At 37.9% G+C, this 19,685-nt stretch overlaps 1 protein-coding gene across 1 annotated transcript in view; it reads left to right on the forward strand.

Annotated features, from left to right (window-relative positions):
• Nucleotides 1-19,105, forward strand: part of smyd3 (SET and MYND domain containing 3) — a 107,827-nt gene extending 88,722 nt beyond the window's left edge. The window contains exons 8-11 of the mRNA XM_079459368.1: nt 5,358-5,445; nt 6,442-6,616; nt 17,147-17,255; nt 17,557-19,105. Of these exons, the coding sequence (XP_079315494.1) occupies nt 5,358-5,445; nt 6,442-6,616; nt 17,147-17,255; nt 17,557-17,673 (489 nt within the window). The 3' untranslated portion in view covers nt 17,674-19,105. The remainder of the gene's footprint in view (nt 1-5,357; nt 5,446-6,441; nt 6,617-17,146; nt 17,256-17,556) is intronic.
• Nucleotides 19,106-19,685: the final 580 nt, after the last annotated feature.

A 19,685-nucleotide genomic window follows, 5' to 3' on the forward strand; every position in this document is an offset into this window, starting at 1 on the left:
ACCACGCTAAATATCTCTTAGCACTTAACGCAAGAGAAGAGAAGCTTTAGCTCTACTGTTAGCACCTACACAGATGCCCCACCTGACCGCTGCTTGAGTCATCTGTCAGATAAATGCAGATAAGAGTAAACGCTTTCGCTCAGGGCAGCTGAGATAGACTTGGCTTTGTTCCTGGCTCCTGGTCCCTCTGGGCTTCAAACTAAAACATCAGAATCTTTTTGTTTGTTTAGGTAAACTGATGTCATCGTGAGCTAAAATGTATCCTGGTGCACTAGAATAGGTGAAATATCACAAACATGTGTTAAGGACCTCAAGCGCCATATCATGAACAATTACAATTCATATTCATATTCATATTACAATTCAAATGAGTATTTTCGTGTTCGCTGGTAATGAGGATTCCTCGACCAATCAGTGATCTGCGTGTATACACATCAACCAAAGTGGTACTAAAAAAGTATCAGGGACTACTGTACACAGTGAAAAAACAAACAAAAGTGAGCTGTACAACGCCATACCGTGCCGTCCTATGCAGTGGAAAAGCGCCAAAAGAGTAAGATAGACTGAACCCTTTGGATTATCAGACAGATAACATAAAGACGTGGGGTCTTATTTCAAAGAGGTGTGTACCTCCAGGGTCCTCAGGCATATCTTATTAAATGTAACGTAAATACACTATTAATTGCTTTGGATCAAAATGCTGGCAAATTTCATAAATGGAAACGCAATAGAAGTGTAATGCAACTCTTTGTCAGGCCAGATTCTCACGTTTGTTAAAGAAACAGTTTTTACAATTTAAAGTCTGTCTTCGTGTACTCACCCTTAAATTCTGATGAACGCAGCGATAGATTCTTGTGCTTTTAACGTCTTGTTACGAGTGTGAATAAATGATGACAGAATGTTCATTTAGCATTGAACCTTTTGATGCACAAGCTGCACAATTTGATGCACAAATATTTTAGAGCGTAATATTAACTGGAAAAATGTTTATTAACTATCAAATAATATGAAATATCTTGTTTTTTAATGTTTTTTGTCTAATTTTAAAATATTAGTCATCTTGAGGCCCATCTTGGAGGTCAGCTGGGGTCCCCCTGTTGAGAACTACTGCTTTAGACCCATGTTGTGCATCAAAGGGTTAATAAAGAGTACACATTGTGTCCATGCATGTGTTTCAGTCCTGATGCATGAGGTAATTACAGGTGAGGTGTGTGAAGTTCAACGCTGATGACATTCTGATGAGAGGGACTTGTTGATTCACCACCGGCTTTGCTGTAATCTGACAACCCGAGCGCACACCGACACACAAATACACACACACAAGGATACCGACACGCTAAAACAATAAAGCAGCTGTATATAAGGTACATTATCACCTTCCCAGGATAAGTGGTGACCGGAGATGTGATTCAACCTGACGCAGATGTTGTTCTCTTTGGGTGTGGTTTGTGCAGTATTGAGACGTCCTGAGACACAAGGGTTAACACTTGAACTTGAACTGTTTTTCTGTGGTTCAATTGGAAGTCAATTTAGACTCGTCTTTTGAACTCTGTGCTCTGTAATCATTACAGTATTGAATTGCATAATTATTGAATTTGCTCAACAATAAACAAAGTCTGAACCACAGTCTGCAATCTACAGATTGATGCAAAGTTTGTCCCTATAATTAGTCTGTTCGCTCTAAAAGGAAAATGGCTTTTTTATTAAATAGAAGAAGCAAATATCGAAGTGTTTGCTTTCCAAACTGGACGACTTGTGCAAGAAGCAATTACAGTAGGAAATGAATTTGATGCTTCAAGGACAGAGGTGTGGAGAGCACCTGAAAACCATACTTGAGTAAAAGTACAGATACCTTGCAGCAAAAATTACTCCATTACAAGTTACATGTCACGAATTCCAAAACGACTTGATTCCAACATTATGGACGTGATATTTTGCGTTATAGACATGACATAAAAATGCTCAGAGAATGCATTTGTTACGAATGTATTGAACCATCTGTTTGTTTTACTAAACCCTTGTTGATAGAGTATAAATATAAAAAATATCAGTCTATTAACACATTTTCTGTTTTAAAAAAGGGAAATAAACATGCTGTTGTGGATGTGACGAAAAAATGACACGTTTTTGGGAGACGACAAACTTTGTAGGATTTCTGTGAAGTAAAATGCAATAATACACAATGAAGGGATGCCTCTTTATAGAACATCAAATAGTTACTATATTAAAATTTTGATGTCTCCATTTATGAGAAATATGTAGCGTTATGGATCTGACAATCCTGAAAATGGCACTTACTGTACCTGACTATGAAAAATCATGCACTTAAAATAAATCAAAAACAAATGAGAGATCTCACATGGGTATTTGAACCACCGAATGTAAATATCTGTGCTGTTACCATAGTAAAAACATTTTCATGGTAAGGTTGACATTTTCATGGAATTGCCCTTGAGTAAAGTAGAGTATCTGATTTGAACAATACTTGTGTATTTTACTCATACTGAATGTAGGCTCAAAGCAGCGCCAGTCCTCAACACTTAAGAGACATGTCAGTGAAAAACAAGAAACATTTGATTCGTGAGGAGAGGAATCGCATCAAACTGAAACCGTAAAAAATCAAGGTCGACACCATAGCCTACGTCTATTACAAGCTCAGGGAAACAATATCCTTCAAAAAGTAGTAAAACAGATGAATAAAATAACGTTAAGTAAAGTTTCGGAAATTCAAAGCATTTTTACACTCGACATGCTGGCTTAGGCCTTATCGCCGGCTGCAGTCGTGTCCTCTTCCCACAGAAAACACCAGCCATGTCACTTACCTGATAATGCATCCGCATGCGCATAAAGAAGCCATGTTGACAAGTCTCACTAAGTAAGGCCAAAATTCACAAGATATAGTAGCTTCAATGCACTGTAAATGGCAACATTGCTTCTTCTGCAGTTAACGTTAGGTGCCATGCAAAATGTAATGTAATTGCATTAGTCATTACAAATGTAGTTGAGTAAAGAGTACATATACTGTACTTATTCAAAAATTCTAGTCAAGTAGAGAGTAAAAGTTGCTAAAATCTTTAATACTCCATACAACTTCAAAGTAGCCAAAACGATACTTTAGTACAGTAACTAAATACATTTACTCCAATACTTTACACCATTGCATTTTAAAGGTATAGAGGTTTATCCAGAATATGCAGAAGTTACAATTCTACGTCCAGTAGAGAAGAGGTTTGTCGATTATTCGTTTTCTGTTTGATAAAAAAACCACCAAGGTGAAGATGACCTGGTCATGTTTTGCCACATTGACCATATTTTGCTTTATTGACCAAAAATGTTCCTATACCCAAATAGATAGAGCATTATGTTAGCAATTCAAATGCCATGGGTTTGATTCCCAGGGAACACATATCAGACAAAATATAATGTAGCGAAAACCTCTTCGTAACGCTGAAATGTAAGCATAAATGAGTGATGTCATTTCCTGTTGTTGTAAGTTTTCTCTGCAGTTAAAGCCGAGGATTTGGGGCAGTTCATGAAGAAACAGTAGCTCGCTGGCAAATGGCCTGTAGGGTTTTGGCCTCACTCGTCTCTCTCGCATTTCGGACAGCTTAAACTCTCGCTGCTAAATCATTCATTCAGCTTGGATGTTTCGCATGCACTCAGCGACCTGAACGAAAACACATCACGGGACAAATATTGTACAGCTTGCGGCGAACGGTTACATTTTGGGATTCTTACTTTGGATGAATAATAAGAATTGTCCACAGTGCTACGATTTGGATCCATTGAATGCTTCTTACATGCTATCATGTCAAATCAGATACAAATCTGCTTCTCCATTTACCTCAATTCATACATATATTCATTTTGACCTCTCTCGTGCCCAGAATGCTCTCTCACTTTCTGGTACGTTGTCTTGAATCAGAACACCTGCGAATGTTTTAGATGTCAAAGATACTCAATACAATATAGCTTAAACAATGTAGTATATGAATATCATACTTACAGTGCGTGAGACCAATAGTATGACATCTCGGTACAGAAATGTAAAAGATGGAGGAATCGCTCCCACCCATTTTCGCAGCATTATTTTCCAAATGACTTCGATTGGCATAATGAAAAACTGCTGTTTAGGTCAAAGCAGTTATGCAAAAGAGCTCAAATTGATTCTGCTTTTGTATGTGTGTGCATGTGCGTGTACAAGTGTGTGCGTGTGTAAACTAAAGTGCGTTGTCAGTGTTGTGGCTGCTCACCTCCGACGCATTACACACCTTTGATGTCTCAAAGGCACTGATACATGAATCCCCCGGGGCCATACGCACCAGATAAGTGTCTCCGCAGGGATTTGAGCGCTTGACAGTGATCCGTCCAAAGCAACCCGGTATCGTCACTTTACCTGAAATAAAGTCGGCTTACAAAAACAAGACCATCACCATTCATCCTCCTGTACCTCACGGCTCTCGGAAACAGCCCCATAATCCTCGCAGCATCTCTCGTTCTTCTTTTTAATGTTTTTTGGTTCTGTTGATGGTGTGAATGACTTTGATGGTCGGGGCCTCACGGACGGACAAACACCTCATCATCATCCTTCAACCTTTATGTGCCCAGTGCAGCAAACCTACAAATTTGAACTTGAACACTTTAGTGTTTCCATTTTAATGCACCGCTGGTACAGTGTTAAGTATACTACTGTATGCGAATAGCGTAAATTGTGTTGTATTGTCTGCATACTTAGAAGTGAATTTGGTAAGAATAAGATTAGAAGAAAATCCAGTTTTCCTTTCTTACGACTTTGCGTTGGCATTCATGTGCGATTTCAATATTGTGCACCACTATTCTATTATTTTGGAATATATGTATTGTAATGATATTAAAAATTTGAAAAACTTAAAATGTTGTACATAAATAACCAATATTTGCTTTATTTACTTTTTTAAATTACATATTATATTAAATCGACCATGCTAACATTTACGTTGCTAACACATTTCGACTGTCTTGTTTTTGCCGAGCAGGTTTTTATCACTCGCTTCATAAACTGCAGGTGTGTAAGAGAATGCAAAGCGAATGCATTTTTTTATAAATAGCGAACAGATGAAGCGCACTCAGTCTTGACCGCTAAAGATATTGATTTGCAAATGAATAACTTTATTCCATTCAGATTTTCAACCTGACATCATGGGAATCTGAACTATTATACAAGATAGAGATGTTGTCAAAGTGAATTGTACAAAGAAATGCATCTGTCAAAAAAGGAAATGTATTTAAAAAGCCCCATAACCAAACCGCCACTATTGTGAAAGCAGATCATAAATGGAATAAGTCATAAATCATAAATGATATTGTTGTCTGAACAGGACTGTGAAATGCTGGTGGGAGAGAAGTCTGCATGGATGGCCCTGAGAGACTCCATCCCTCACCTGCAGCAGCTTCAGTCAGAACAGCGTATCCTTTACCGCGGTATTACATTGCCTGACACTGGGTGGGTGATGTACTGAATCACTTTTTTATTCCTGCTGTGGTTTGTGTGAATGTTGTCTCGCAGGGTTCAGCCGGGTGATGTGAACTAGCCTGTAGCTCTTTTGCTCTCTTATCATCAGCTAGACTTGCTTTGCTCCACACTGCCAAACGCGGTTGTCATATCATGAGATGAAAGCCAAAGGTGTGAGGATCACTGTCAGCTCCGTGTAACTCACAACAGTCTGAGGTATAAATGAAAGAGCTTGCGGATGCTGGTTAAATTCTATCATTATTTATTCACCCTCTCGTCCTTTCCAACGAAATGTATGTCTTTCTTTCTTATGCAACACACAAAAGAGGATATTTTGAAGAATATACAAGCGATGCCCATTGATTTCTATTGTATGTATACAGAACCAATAAATTCGGCCTGTTTGGTTTCCAACATTCTTCAAAATATCTTCTTTCGGGTTCTGCTGAATAAAGATAGTCATGCAGGTTTGAAATGACAAGAGGGTGTTAACAGAATTTTCATTTTCGTGTGAACTATCCCTTATACTAGCCGATTAGCCTAGCCATGATGATTTCCTGGTCAACCAGTTTTGATGTAAAGACTATGCTGGTTGACTTGAATAATAATTTTTCATCATTTTCCTGTGCTAGTATGTTTTTGTAAAGCTCTGGAACAATGCAGCATTTAGTGAGGCAAAATGCGGACGTATGACCACCGTAATGCACAGTGCAAAACCTTTATAAAGTTTTGTGCATTACATAATGTTTGCCAATGTATGTAAATGTAAACAAGAAGCCCTCAGCGAGCAAACCAAAAACAACAAAGATGAAGTGGTTTAAAGTAGAAGCTTACAAATACACATATGATAAATAACTTTATCAATTGTATGAACTGTAAAGACAATGAATAAATTGAGTAAAGTTTCATTCCTGCCGCTTTTAATTTTGTCCTTAACCGCATGTAATAAGATTGGGAGGCATTGTTGAAAGAGAGCCAGACTCTTCTTCACAGATATGCAGATGTTGTTCCAGACAAGAACATCTATGTGCTCAGACTTCTGGATCTGGCCACGGATGCCTGCATCAGTTTGGATGATTATGAGAGAGCGCTGAAGTATGGCAGCAGAGCTCTCGAGACGTACAAGTAAGTGTTCGTCTGCGTGTGTGTAGATTTCCTGTTAAAGAGATCTCAGTGGAATACACTTTCATCTCTTACTCTCATATCTGTTAAATTCCCATTATAACTATGACTCACATAGTCTTACTCTTACACCAAAAACAGTGCAGCTTTTAGTTGATATAAGCTAGTAAGCAACATACAAGTGTCGTGCTGCGTGAGCCATTTTTTTCCAATAAACTATCATTCATTCCTATTTAACATTACATATATTTTACCATATATTTGCCTTAAATTGCAAGTACAATCGAATTGGCTTTACTTTTACTTAATGTTTAAACTAATACATTTGGCCGTCGTAGTAGGAATATTGACACGGTTGTCAAAAGTGCCCCGGAACGGTTTGCTTTCCTACTTTTGGATTCAACAAAACAAAGCAATTTTTCATAAAATGTAGTCAATGGTGGCCAAGAACTGTTTGGTTAGAAGCATTCTTCCAAATATCTTTCTCTTTGTTCATCAGGACAAAGACAGGTTAACACATTGAACACCTCAAGTATGAGTAAATGATTACACAATCTTTATTTTTGGGCGAACTGTTCCTTTAACATTTTGTTTCTGCTCATTTATTTAAATCTAGTCATAAGTAAGCTTTGGTATGCATTCTTGTACATTGTTTAAATATTTATGGGCTTTTACACTAGAAATTGTTAACTCTGGGTCAACATAATTCAGGGTTGTGTTTGTCCATGTTTTACACTTCTCATACTTAAACCATAATGTTCTTGTTTGCATATTTATGAGGTAGTACACAAGTACATTAGTTCAGCACGAATTATTCTTCTAATGTTGTTCTCTCTAAAGTCCAAAACACACAATGTGTACAGCTGTACGTCAGTTTAACACCCTACTCTTATCAACAACATCATCTGTAGCTTATCCACTGTGAAAAAAGCGTATTCATCTTTTTTTGTGTCTGAATGCAACAACTTGACCAATTTAAGGAAGAGCAGACCCCAGGTGATCCCCACTGCAGGAAAGTATCCATCACCAACATCCGGACCACTAAATCAATTTGCATGAGACCAGTATTAGTGATTTGCACAGCAGCCACTATAGGAGTCGGATGAAAGTATAGGTTGTGGGAAAATGTAAATGTATTCTTCGGCACAAGCAAAGCAGAGGATTTTCTCCAGCAGCGTGTCTACATTCTCTTGGTTTTGGATTTCTATGGTGTGAAAAGTCATTTCGAAAGGTTTCCTTCCCCATAGTGTTGAGAATAATGCAAACTTCAGACTTCTGATTCACACAATTTGCGGTAGTGGTGGACCTCCAGTGAATTCCCGTTGTAAAGAAAGCTATAGACCAGACCTTCCGATGCATTAGGACTATGAGAAAGTGAAATTACCCATAAGCTCTTCCCTTTCAAATGAAAAAACATGATATTTGATGGTTATTTCAGTGGCAGCTCATGCACATCTTGGCTGTTCCATTTCTATTTTCTAGCTATTTACGGTCTTATTAATGTTTATGAAGCCAACGGAGGGGTGGGAAAAGCAAACATGGAGCTAAAACGGCTCTTTAAAGGAGAAATTGACATTCTGATTGATGGTTGAAAGTGTCTTCACAGTTCAACATGATAAATGCGCGTCATGAAGAAACATAAATATTGCACGATGGAATATTTCAATTTGAGCATTTTCATAGCATGTCCTTCAGACCGAGAATTGATAGTTGATCAACGGTTTATTTTCTTTTAAGCCAATGTATCTGCTACTGTGAGAGTACAAGACTTTTTCCTCGTGTCTCCAAAACCCCCAATGTTGTGTCTTGTGTTAAAGTATTTTGTGTTAACACATCATAACTAATGTATTTTTTTCTTTTGGCTTGTCACCCTTACAAACAATTGTTTTTCTTTTCATCTGTTAAGGTTGGTGGAGATAATCTTAACGCTCAGTGGTAAGAGCATAGCACGAGCAACGGCAAGCTCATGGGTTCGATCCCAGGCATTGCACATACTCAGATACAAATCATCTGCCAAATGTATAAATGTAAATAAATTTTGTGATCATATTTTAAAATGACACAAATGACCCGACCAGTAAGCGTGCCATATTTGCCATCGATTTATTCTTACTGCACATGCCATCGTCATTTCTTTCAAAACAGAGTTTTCCAAATTCATATCATATATACATCAAATATTTGGGCAGTAAATCATTGCAAGTCCAAACAAGGCTAAGATGCACGAGGACGATTTTATTGGAGTGACAGCTCGGGCTTCGTGACATACCATCAGGGCTCCATTCAGGATCAGTCATGCTCTTTTGTTCTGCGCTTCAGAATCACGAGGTTCATTATTGGGCTCGTCGGGGACCCCGAATAATTCCTGGAATTGGCTTGTCCCGCGTCAACCGTGAGACTGATTTCTGAACAGGCAATTATCAGGAACGGTACAGACCACCCGGCCCACCCCCTTCCTCTCATCTTTCAAGCGTCAAAAGGCTTTTGAAAGAGATCCAAGCAAGGCGACCACCTGACAAAGCAATAATAGATACTTCACATCCGAGGAGAGCTTCAACACCGACAATCTCTTCTCAACTGTGGCGACGTGAAGAAAATTAAATTCTGCTACCTCGAGAAACTTTCTAAATTGTTTTCAGAGAAAGAGAACGCCGCTCCATGCATTGCATATTAACCGAGGGCGCTGCTGGCTATTGCGAGATAAATAGACGTTTGTTTATGCACCGGTTCTACTTGGGGATCAGTCGAGCAGTTTAGCGAGAGCCACTGAATTGTTTTAATTGCTGAAGTACTTAATATATGCAAAGTGATTCATTAGCGCATGCTGTTTTTAGCCGGTCTTCTTACAATAATTGATTTGATTGTAAAATTAGCATTGCGGCGTCTTATTATTTATGTATGGCGAAGTTTTGCGTTCCACATAGAACTTATTCAGTGTTTGAAACTTAGACACACCCAGGGATATGATAACACAGAGTTTGCGATGATTCTGCATTGCGTATTGCAATATATATGTGAATCAAGTTCATAGAGTTAAAGTCACATATGCACCTTTTTCGGTTATTATGTATAGCTTTATTTTTATGAGTGATTATCTGTGAGGAGTCTGAGGACCGAAATAAAATCTTATGTTACATATGCAGTGCACTTGCATTCTCACATACAGTGATAGTGATGTCAATAGCTCCGTTGTGGTTAGCTCATACATTATAAATGCATATACATTATTCGACAATACATCTTTCATTCCCCAAAAGCATCTTGTGTGCTGTTTTCTGTCGAGTGTCACAGTTTGTCCCCAGGCAGGACCACCTACTGTATTTTTCCAAATAACAGGAGATGACAAAGTGTTTTGTAGAACTATTTGGAAACTGTCTTTATCATTATTCTTTGTGAGTTTATTCGTGGCTCTGGAAACTGCATACAACAGCATTAATAGTTTAAAAGATGTTTTAGGAGTAAGAAGTTAAAATTGCACGTGTATAACTTTTGTTTTGACATAAAGGAATATTACGTTGTGCTCTTATTGGCGCTTCACTTGGCTTGTGTATTTATAGGATTTGCATTATGAACCGAGGCTATAAACAGTAGGTTTCAAATGGTTCCTGTATCTTCTGTTAGGGCTGTTCAACGATTAATCGTGATTAATCACATCCAGAATAAAAGTTCTGTGTTTAGATAATATATGTCTGTCCACTTTGCATATTTATAACGTATTTATAAACACATACACGTATACACACAGTGCATGTATATATTTAGATGTATAAATTAATATTTATTTACATTTAAATGACACAACAAAGACTTTTTTCCCTAAAATTCATAAATACGAAGCTTTTGACAGACATATATTATGTAGACACAAATCTAATATTCTGGATGCGATTAATCGTGATAAATGACCGAAACATTATAGTTGGACCTAAAGGTGAACACAATGTACAAACACAAAAATATATTTGTTATATAAATATGTAATATTTAGATTAATTAAATAAATGATGACGGAATTTAAACGTAACGTAAACCATCCCTTCAAAGTCCTGTGGCTTTAAACACTCTGGTTGAGATATCAGATCAGGTCCGTTACAGACAAGTTGCAATGTCATTAATATGTAAATTAGTACATTAAGCAGTTAATCCAGTGAAGTGGAAGACAGCACATTCCTGAGAGCCGACGCAAACCGCCAAGGGCATCGAGATCTGCAGTTGGGGACTGGTGCCTGAGCTTTGACACAGATTCAGAACTCCAGGGGAGCTCTCGTATGTTTGAAAGTCAATGAGTAATCTTTCCTTTATGTATAATAATGTTTGTGTACTTTGTATTTTATTGCCCAGAGGTGCGTTCCTTTCAAAACCAGCAAAAGGCTTTGCGCACGTAAACAAAGCGCATTCCTTGTACCTGACCATATAAAAAGTCCATATAAATAACTGCAGTGAATCACTGTGTCTTCAAAAAAACATTCATCTGACCTGACCTGATCATTTCTGTTGCTCCTTGAAATGTGACAGTGCATAAATATTGATTTAAAACAGTCGTGAAGGCAAGCAAACACAAGAACAAAAGAAAAACGTTCTTATTTTCGTGCCCACTAGGGTATGATTTCTAAATATGACAAAACAAATTAAGAGCCATAGGTAAGTTTCTTCTGCACTCAATGACTACTCAAACTTAGTCACTATAGTTGCTTTTAAGACATCGCCAAATGTCTTATAATTAAATATAATTAAAAAGCGTCGCCTTGCCTTGGTAACACAAGAGACTGAGCTATAACGCCTCTGCGCGCATTATACAACCGTGCCGAAAATTCTGAGCCGAGAACAGTTTGTAATCGCGCCGTCTTGAACCAGGCTCACTTGGAGACATAACTTTTACCGTTTCAGACTGTGCTTAGACCGGTTCGGCACGATGGTGGAAAAGCGTTCATTGAAATGGTTGCCTATTTACTTCTGGCTCCAAATTCTCATTTTAAAAGGCTATATATCTGTGCTGTGTTGGGAATATCACTTTCAGTTAACGTGTTAAAACAATATTATGAGAAATAACACAGTTGTTGTGCCGTCTATATGCAACAAAGATAATGATCCATGATCTAGAAAAGATGTTTGGATGTTAAAGGCTCCTTATGGAACCTTATAGCCAGAGCTGAAATGCTACATGTATCTCGCAGAGAAAACAACATGTTGAACGGTGTAGGTGCACATACGGCTGTATTTCTGTCTAATTCAGGCTGATTTATCATGGGTGTAGCTTTTACATTTTGTTGCTGGTTAACATTATATCTACTTTGCAAATTGGGGCTTTTGATTTTCATCAATTCGTAACTGATTTTAATTCATAAATGATTCATTTATTTTTATATAACACTAATGTGATAGCACGCCTTTTATTAACTACATTTTTACTTTAGTAAAGAACTAATATTTAAACTATTAATAACATTGTTAGATAACGTACTTTTGTGTGTTTTAACACATTACGAGTCATTTTGTGTTGGTTTTCTGTTAAATAAATAAAAGGGACAGCACAAGGTTGAGTTAAAATGAGTTAGACAGGAACTGTAGATGTGTTTCGTAAACACAATCTCACGGATAAAACGTACTACGAGGTGGCGAAGTCATATGAATTCGTACAATCTCATATGTACATTTTAGTACGATTTGGGTGATTACGTGAAAATGTCAACCATACCATGACAAAAATAATGTTTTTACCAAAGCTTTCTACTATACTGACAGCACAGAAATCAACATTTGGTGGTTCAACCATGTGATGTCTCACTTCAAGGATTCAAAGCCTTTTTATTCATTTTTGGTGGATGATTTTCAGGTAAATGACCTTTTCAGGATTGTCACATGCAGAACGCTACATATTCTTCATAAATGGGCACATGAAAATGAAAATAAAGTCACTATTTTATGTTCATCCCTTCTCCATTTGTTCTGTATTATGGCTTCAGGTTTGTGCATTTTAATTACGTTTTTCGCCTCACATCCATAACTCACGTTTATTTCCCTTTTTTAAAACGCATAGACTAGTCAAATTATATCTGAGCGTTTATATGTCACATCCATAACGCTGGAATTGGCCATTTGCATTTCGCATGTGTCGTGTTAAGTGCCACCGTAGTCTGTGCATCTGTTAGTCATGACAACTCTCTGAGTTTTAACCTCTTCCGATGTGTTCATCTCACTGTCATGACGAATGACGAACTAGTGAAACTTAACCTTAAACTGAATCCCAGCCAGAACTTCAGCTGAGTGAAAAGTCCTCAACCAGATCCTGTTCTCCACCTCACATCCCTCTGAAATCCTTCAGAAATGAGTGTAGCTTGAGGTCAAAGCGAACTTGATCACACGTATTTAATTAAAAGGCTTCTCAGTTTCTCGGGGTCAAAAATGCGTGTCATCCGTCAGCGGTTCAGAGGGGAAATGGGTGTGAAATGTGTGAGGGATTGTTTCGGGGCACCTACAGCATTGCCTTATAAAACAGATTAAAAACAAAACCACACACAGTTCTGGGAAGCTGCCAGAAGGTTCTGGAGGCCCAGGAAGATGTTAGTGACACGGAGAGCTCGGCGTGGGAGTCGGAGGTAACGGAAAGGGTGCGGACCCAAGTTTAACATCACTCAGAGTGAAAGGAATAAGGCCGAGCTGGATTGGGAAGTAATGGAAGGCTTTGTTATTCGTCTGTGGGCTCAGAGATCGTGTCAGAGGTGGGCAGCCGATGGACGGGCCAGTTAGAGGCGATGTGAAGGTGATGGGCCGAGTCACAGTTGGCAGCGTGTTTGTTGGACGGATCCGGGATGAACTGGCTTGTTCTCATGCGTTTGTGATAAAATATGTTGTGTGTAAAGAAAGCGGCCATTGTGCTTTTGTTTTGGAATGGTACAGTATACAAAAGTGCTCTTGGCGGCCATTTTTAGTACTTTAGTATGGATTTTACGGAAAGCATCACAATTGCTTATACTTTGAACGAACGGCGCAGTTTGTGCTGTGATACCTCACACTGTGTACGTTTTGATCAAGTGCTTTGCCTAAATTTGACTATTTTTGACAACTGTAATTTGTATTGGATGCACATTTCCATGAATGTTAAAAACACAATTGCAATTCATTCGGCGTTGATCAACTGATCGTTTTATATGCATGTCCTTCTGTACAGTAGCAACATCACAGAACCACCTTCAGATCCATTGGATTGGTGCTCAAGGAAATTCTTTGGTGATGGATGTCACACGACGAGCGCGGTTTTAATGTCAGCCGCAGATTACAGCGCCAGGTCTTTGTTAACGCTCTGTCATTGTCTGCCGGGCAGATTAATGATAAAAGTCTTTTGTCTTTCCTGCCGAACGGCGCACGAACAAGTTGCAGTTTGCTGGGGAGATAGAAATCACAATTTAATATTCTTCAAAAACGGTCCTGGCAGAGATGGAGCTCTTTGTTCTTGGTAATGATCCAGCGTGGAGATGAATGGAGAGGCTGAGCTAACACTAATGGGAGTGTTAACAGGTCGCTGCGGCTCGTGGGTCCTCCTCTAGCTGTTGCCACAGCAACCAGAAGTGCCACTCTCAAACCGATGGGTTTCTCCAGCATGACCAGTCAGGCTCAACCAGTGATGGAGAAGGACGTATTATCTTTGTGCTCTAGTTGTGTTTGTTAAAACCATACAGTTCAATTTGTGATATGTCTTTCGGACTTTAATGCAAGTTTAATTGAAATCCTTAAATGCAGATGTGCCCAACATTTTACGGGAGCTGAATATTCTGAAAACTCATTTTAGATAATTTCTTTCTCATTTATTAGTCCTGCAACGTGTAAAAGAATGTGAATTAAGGGTCACTGTGATTTGTTTTTAATTCAAATCTATAATGCATAAAACATTCATTATGAATGTGGTTTCATTTGTAAAGAAAAAAGATTAACTTTGATTGAATTCCTTCTTCCCAAGAATGAACGGCAAGAAATAAAAGCTGAAAAAATCAATTCAAAAACTGTATTGAAAGGGGCTATATAAGGCTCATCATTTTATTAATTATATTTTTAATAATTTAATAATATTTTTATTTATTTAGTATCTAGCACTAATAAGGAACAAAATAATAACAATAATGAATCCCAACAACAACAGGAATAATAACCTTGTTGGTGTCGTCTTATTATTTTTGCCTGTGTTTTATTGAAATTTTAATTTACTGAGCGTGCACAGTAACCATTGGAGTATTTGTTGGGAATATTATCTAAGTCATTATCTGTAATTCTTGTACATATGTATTTTTGTCTTGTCTTATAGTTTGTGTGGAAGCAGACAAGAAAGTTATTTTTCATTATACTTTATACATATGACAATAAATGGCTTCGGCTTTGGATGGCAGCACAGTCATTCCTTAAACTAACACGGTTAGCATAAATATGTAAATCTCTGTTTTTGTTTATTTTAGTCCAGTCGACCTTCCAGCTATTTTCTTCTGACAGTCAAGTATAAATATTTCTTAGAATATTGTTTCACATCCATCATAGGCCTTCCGCTGCTAAGAGCATCAGTTCATTCTGTTGTGGTAACGTTTAAAGAGCGTGATACCTCGAGACGTTTTTACAACTAGCAAAATCACAGGAGACTTACAAAAGGACCCGAGGACCTTAAAGCATCAATCTCTGCTATTGGACGACCTTGACAATACAATGCAGTTCTGTACCATGTGATGAATAATATCATAGAGGGCTGTCTCAGAACACAACAGTCTACTGCAGGCAGACAGTGACTGAGCTTCTTTATAGAAGAAACCCCGGAGAGTTTGAGAACATGTGAAGAAAGCGAATGGTCCGTGATCTGAGCACTTCATCATTACGTTTACTGCCATGGATTTGACCTTGAAGTGAAAGTCCATCAAGGCTAAGAAATCTCATCAGGCTATCGAGTTAACTAGCTAACATAGTTCTAGAAAATCTAAAAAAAGGAAAATAAATGTCACGTTGCAGAAGTAAAATGTTTAAGTATACATACATCCTCTCATGCACATTCACGCACAAGGCGGCTCCGTGACATTTATGTTGTGGTGAAACTCTGTATCGTTTGCCCGTCTCAGCACAGATTTGCACCCGTGAGTCTGGCCCGCTGCCCTCGGCTCACTGCGTATGAATGGGAATTGCGGAATAAAGGCTTTTCTTTCTAACACTGCTGACAGGGAATATCACCCTCACGGTCGTGCTGACGTTAGCATGTTACCCGCCAGCATTCCACTATTAATCTCATGTGCTCATATACCATAGATAAAAGTGTAATTAAATGCAGTGATGCTTTCTTCTGAGACATGAGAGGTGAGATCTAACAAGGGATCGGATCAGTTTTTGTGTCTGCTACAGCAGATGTCTGATGTATTTATTGTTAAAGATTAACTGGCCTGGGAAATCTTAAGAGTATTGCTTGCAGATGCTAGTTTATAGTACATTTCTGTCATAGAAAGAACATAAATCTACCATAAAAACCATCCCGCTGTAGTGTACTTTAGTATTCATATAGATGCACCGATATATCAGCCAATAATCGGAATCGGTTGTTGAAAGCTATTTTTTCACACTATTGTCTGACGATGATCAGGGCCGGTATATCCTGTCAATCACAGATGTGCGTAAATAGAACATTTAAGAAACATCATCAGTTTGATGTTCAATATAAATAGTCATTTTATCATTTCACCGATATATCGGTATCGTTGGATAAATTTAGTTTCGGTGCATCTCTAGTATTTACTATAGTAAACTGTAGTGACATTTCTAGATGCCGGCTCACAAAATGTAAACACTGGTCAAGAAGTAATTCTGGTTTCATTTGTTTTCTATCTTATGTATTTAAATCTCAAAGATGTTCGGTTAACATTTTGATTTGGTTATAAATTCACTCTTGTTTGCATTTTTCATTTGTGTAGTGACCAGCTTTGGAACAATATTGTTGTTATACATCTTCCGAAGTGATCTTAAGTGTTCTTGAACTTTACCATAGTAAATAGTAAAGTATACTACAGTATGTACCACGGTTTATCAATTCAATATAGCTGTACAGAATTGAAAACATGAATAACGTGTTTAATAATATTGTTGCCAGGAGGAAACCTCGTGTCTCCAAACTGCTACTTTTCAGGAAATGGCAAAAAAAAATAAAAAGTGAAATATTTGAAGGATGACCAGTAGTCATTTTTTATCAAAAAAAGAATGGGAAAGAAACAGTGTTTCTATTCAACATATACAATATATAAAGTTAATATACTACAGTTTACTATCATTTACTTAACTATTGTTGAATCTTAGATCATAGCTAAAGAATAACCACAACAGGCAACTTTACATTTTTATTTACAGATTTTATTACATTACATTCAGGAAAACTAGTTTCTGCTTAATTGATTTTTCCCAGACCAATGTTTTCATTTCTCCTATCATCGTCTCTCATTTTATCATATACCATTGTTCCTACTTTATTTGTTTAGCCCGTGCTAAAAAGAATCCTCCCATGTCCTCGCTCTCCTCCCACAGATTCTACTACTGTGATCCTCATCCATCCCGAGCCGTGGAGCTTCTGCGAGTGGGGAAGCTCCAGCACTATCTGGGATGCGTGGAGGAAGCTCAGAGAAGCTTCACACAGGTGTGTTATCCACACAGAGCTCAGGGTCAAAACCGCAACAAGGCTTTCGATTGCGATTGGCTGTGGTTGCTGCCCTAATCTAAATCCTTTTGATAAAAAGACAATGGTATAGATGTATCTGCACTGGCTCTCTCTGTCCGCTTGTCTGCTGAAAAACATGCCGTTGCAACAGATCTCGATTATAAAAAATCATGTGTCTAAGCCCTCAGCATGCCCAAGTCACGGCTCGCCACCGCTAGATATGCCTTCTATTCTGTAAATGTTCAATGAACATTTAACTATAACCTCTGTTCATCCTCAGGCTTATGACATCATGAAGGTGACCCATGGGGCGGAGCACGCCCTGACTATTGAGGTGAGCAAGAAGCTGGGAGAGTGCCAGGCCGAATTGGGTCGGGTCTTGCCTGCTCTGTGCTGAGGCATATCCCGTTGTTATCATCCCACCGCCTGAAGACCGGCTTGTGCACAGAGATCACACCACAGCTCCAGATCTCCTCCCTTCTCCTCCTCCAGCCTCTGACACGCTGGTTGTCAATCGGCACTCTGCGAAATTTGCTCTCAAATGGGATTTTTCTGGGTGGCTGTGTCTGCCACCTGCTTTTGTGCCGCTGTGTATCCGACCAGCTGGTTAGAATTAAACTAATAAGAAAAAACTGAATACTTTTCCCATATTTTTTAACGCGCCAGAGGGATGATCTGCATTGCTCTCTGCTGCATATTTGAGAAAATGTTTATGGCGAGTTTTTATGTAATGCAATCAAAGTGGCTTCCCAACACATGAGCCGTTCATTTTCAACACCGAGTTTAAAAAATAGCTTGTTTTTTGGAGATTCAGCTTTTAGACATTTTGATCCATCAAAACAAATTTGGAAGAATGACGTGATGTTATGTAGATCCATCTGAAGAATACACTTTCAAATGTGCGGTATGCAACTATTACAAAGTTTAAACAATTTGGATTGTGCATTTTCCAGTGAACTTCTACTGAACATTCTCATAATTTACAAATAAATGTATATTAAAATGTTGTAGTGTTATCTTCTAACAGTATTTGGGACTCAATTTTGAAACGTAAACAAACAGGTCTGAAGTTTGTTGATATTTCCAAATCTGATTGTTTTTTGCATGACTAGATGTCATATGGATGTTTTAAGCATGTTTACGTCGATGTGGGAGGATCATTGTTTTTACGTCAATTCAATCTTGCACTCGGATGGGTTTGTTTACATTTTCAATTTAAAAAAATAAGCTCTGTGTCAATCATAATAATCAATATTTCACCTAAATAAAAGGTACAGGAAAGACTGAAAATATCAAGAAAAATGTGAGACTGTTTGCGGAAATATTAGGAACCGAGAATTCAACAAAATGACTGATGAAATGTAGCTTCTCAAAAAAGGCTTATTACACTTTTGCTTAATGATCCTTAAAATCAATTGTTTATCCATTTTAGATGATTTCATTTTGATTTAGATTTAATAACAACATCATCGACCTTTGCAGTAATAACTATATGTTATGCTTCATGAAGAATAGACTTCACGCACATGAGTGCTTCAGTTTCTCATCATCCAGTACTTTCATTTGTTGTATGGAGCTTCATACTATGAAACGCATTTCCAAGTTATCCTCATATTTCATCTACTGTTAACACCATTCTAAACGATGAAAAGCATTAGTTTTTATATCAATGTCACATAAATAATAAAGTTATTTGCTGAAGTTTTAAAGGGATAATTCAATGTCTTTCAAAACCTATAGATGAATATTTCCTCTGTACAACACTAGAAAATATTTAAAGAAATGTCTCTGCGTCCAAACAATGAAGGCCAATGTTGTTTGCTTTCTTTAAATATCTACTTTTATTACTGGAGATAAAACTAAAATGGTTTCCTTGATGGTCTCGACTACATACTATAGGAAAACAATAAAAAAGCAGTCCTATTAGTCCCTTTCCATGGGTGTTTGTTTGCATTCATGTGCTGAAGTTGACGATTATTCAACTAAATGTTTGTTAACTTTGCTAGCTGGTAGATTGTTTAAGTTAGCTTAGTTTATAACATCTTGTCTTAAAAGCAAAAAAGTGATCAAGTATGTGTCAAAGAACTGTATAGTCCATACTGTATATATCTGGGTCCAAACATGAAGACATTTTCTAGTTCATCTGGTTTTTTCAAGGCTGTCTGCTTGTTCCACGGTCATTTAAATGAGCAATTCGTCGTCTGATTTAGAGAGCAGATTTCAACAATTTTGAGAGAAAGATAAGGTAATTCATAGCCATTTGAGGCTTAAGCCCCAGAAGCCCACTCCTTCGCCACCAATGTTGACTATAGTGACGCAGCAACAGAATGCGGTCATGACTCTCACCAGCTGCCTCAGCACAGATGACGCTTCTACTCGTCCTATTTCTCCGGAAATCCTTCCCGTTGT

The sequence above is a fragment of the Barbatula barbatula genome (assembly GCF_947034865.1).
Source record: "Barbatula barbatula genome assembly, chromosome: 6".
Lineage (NCBI taxonomy): Eukaryota > Metazoa > Chordata > Actinopteri > Cypriniformes > Nemacheilidae > Barbatula > Barbatula barbatula.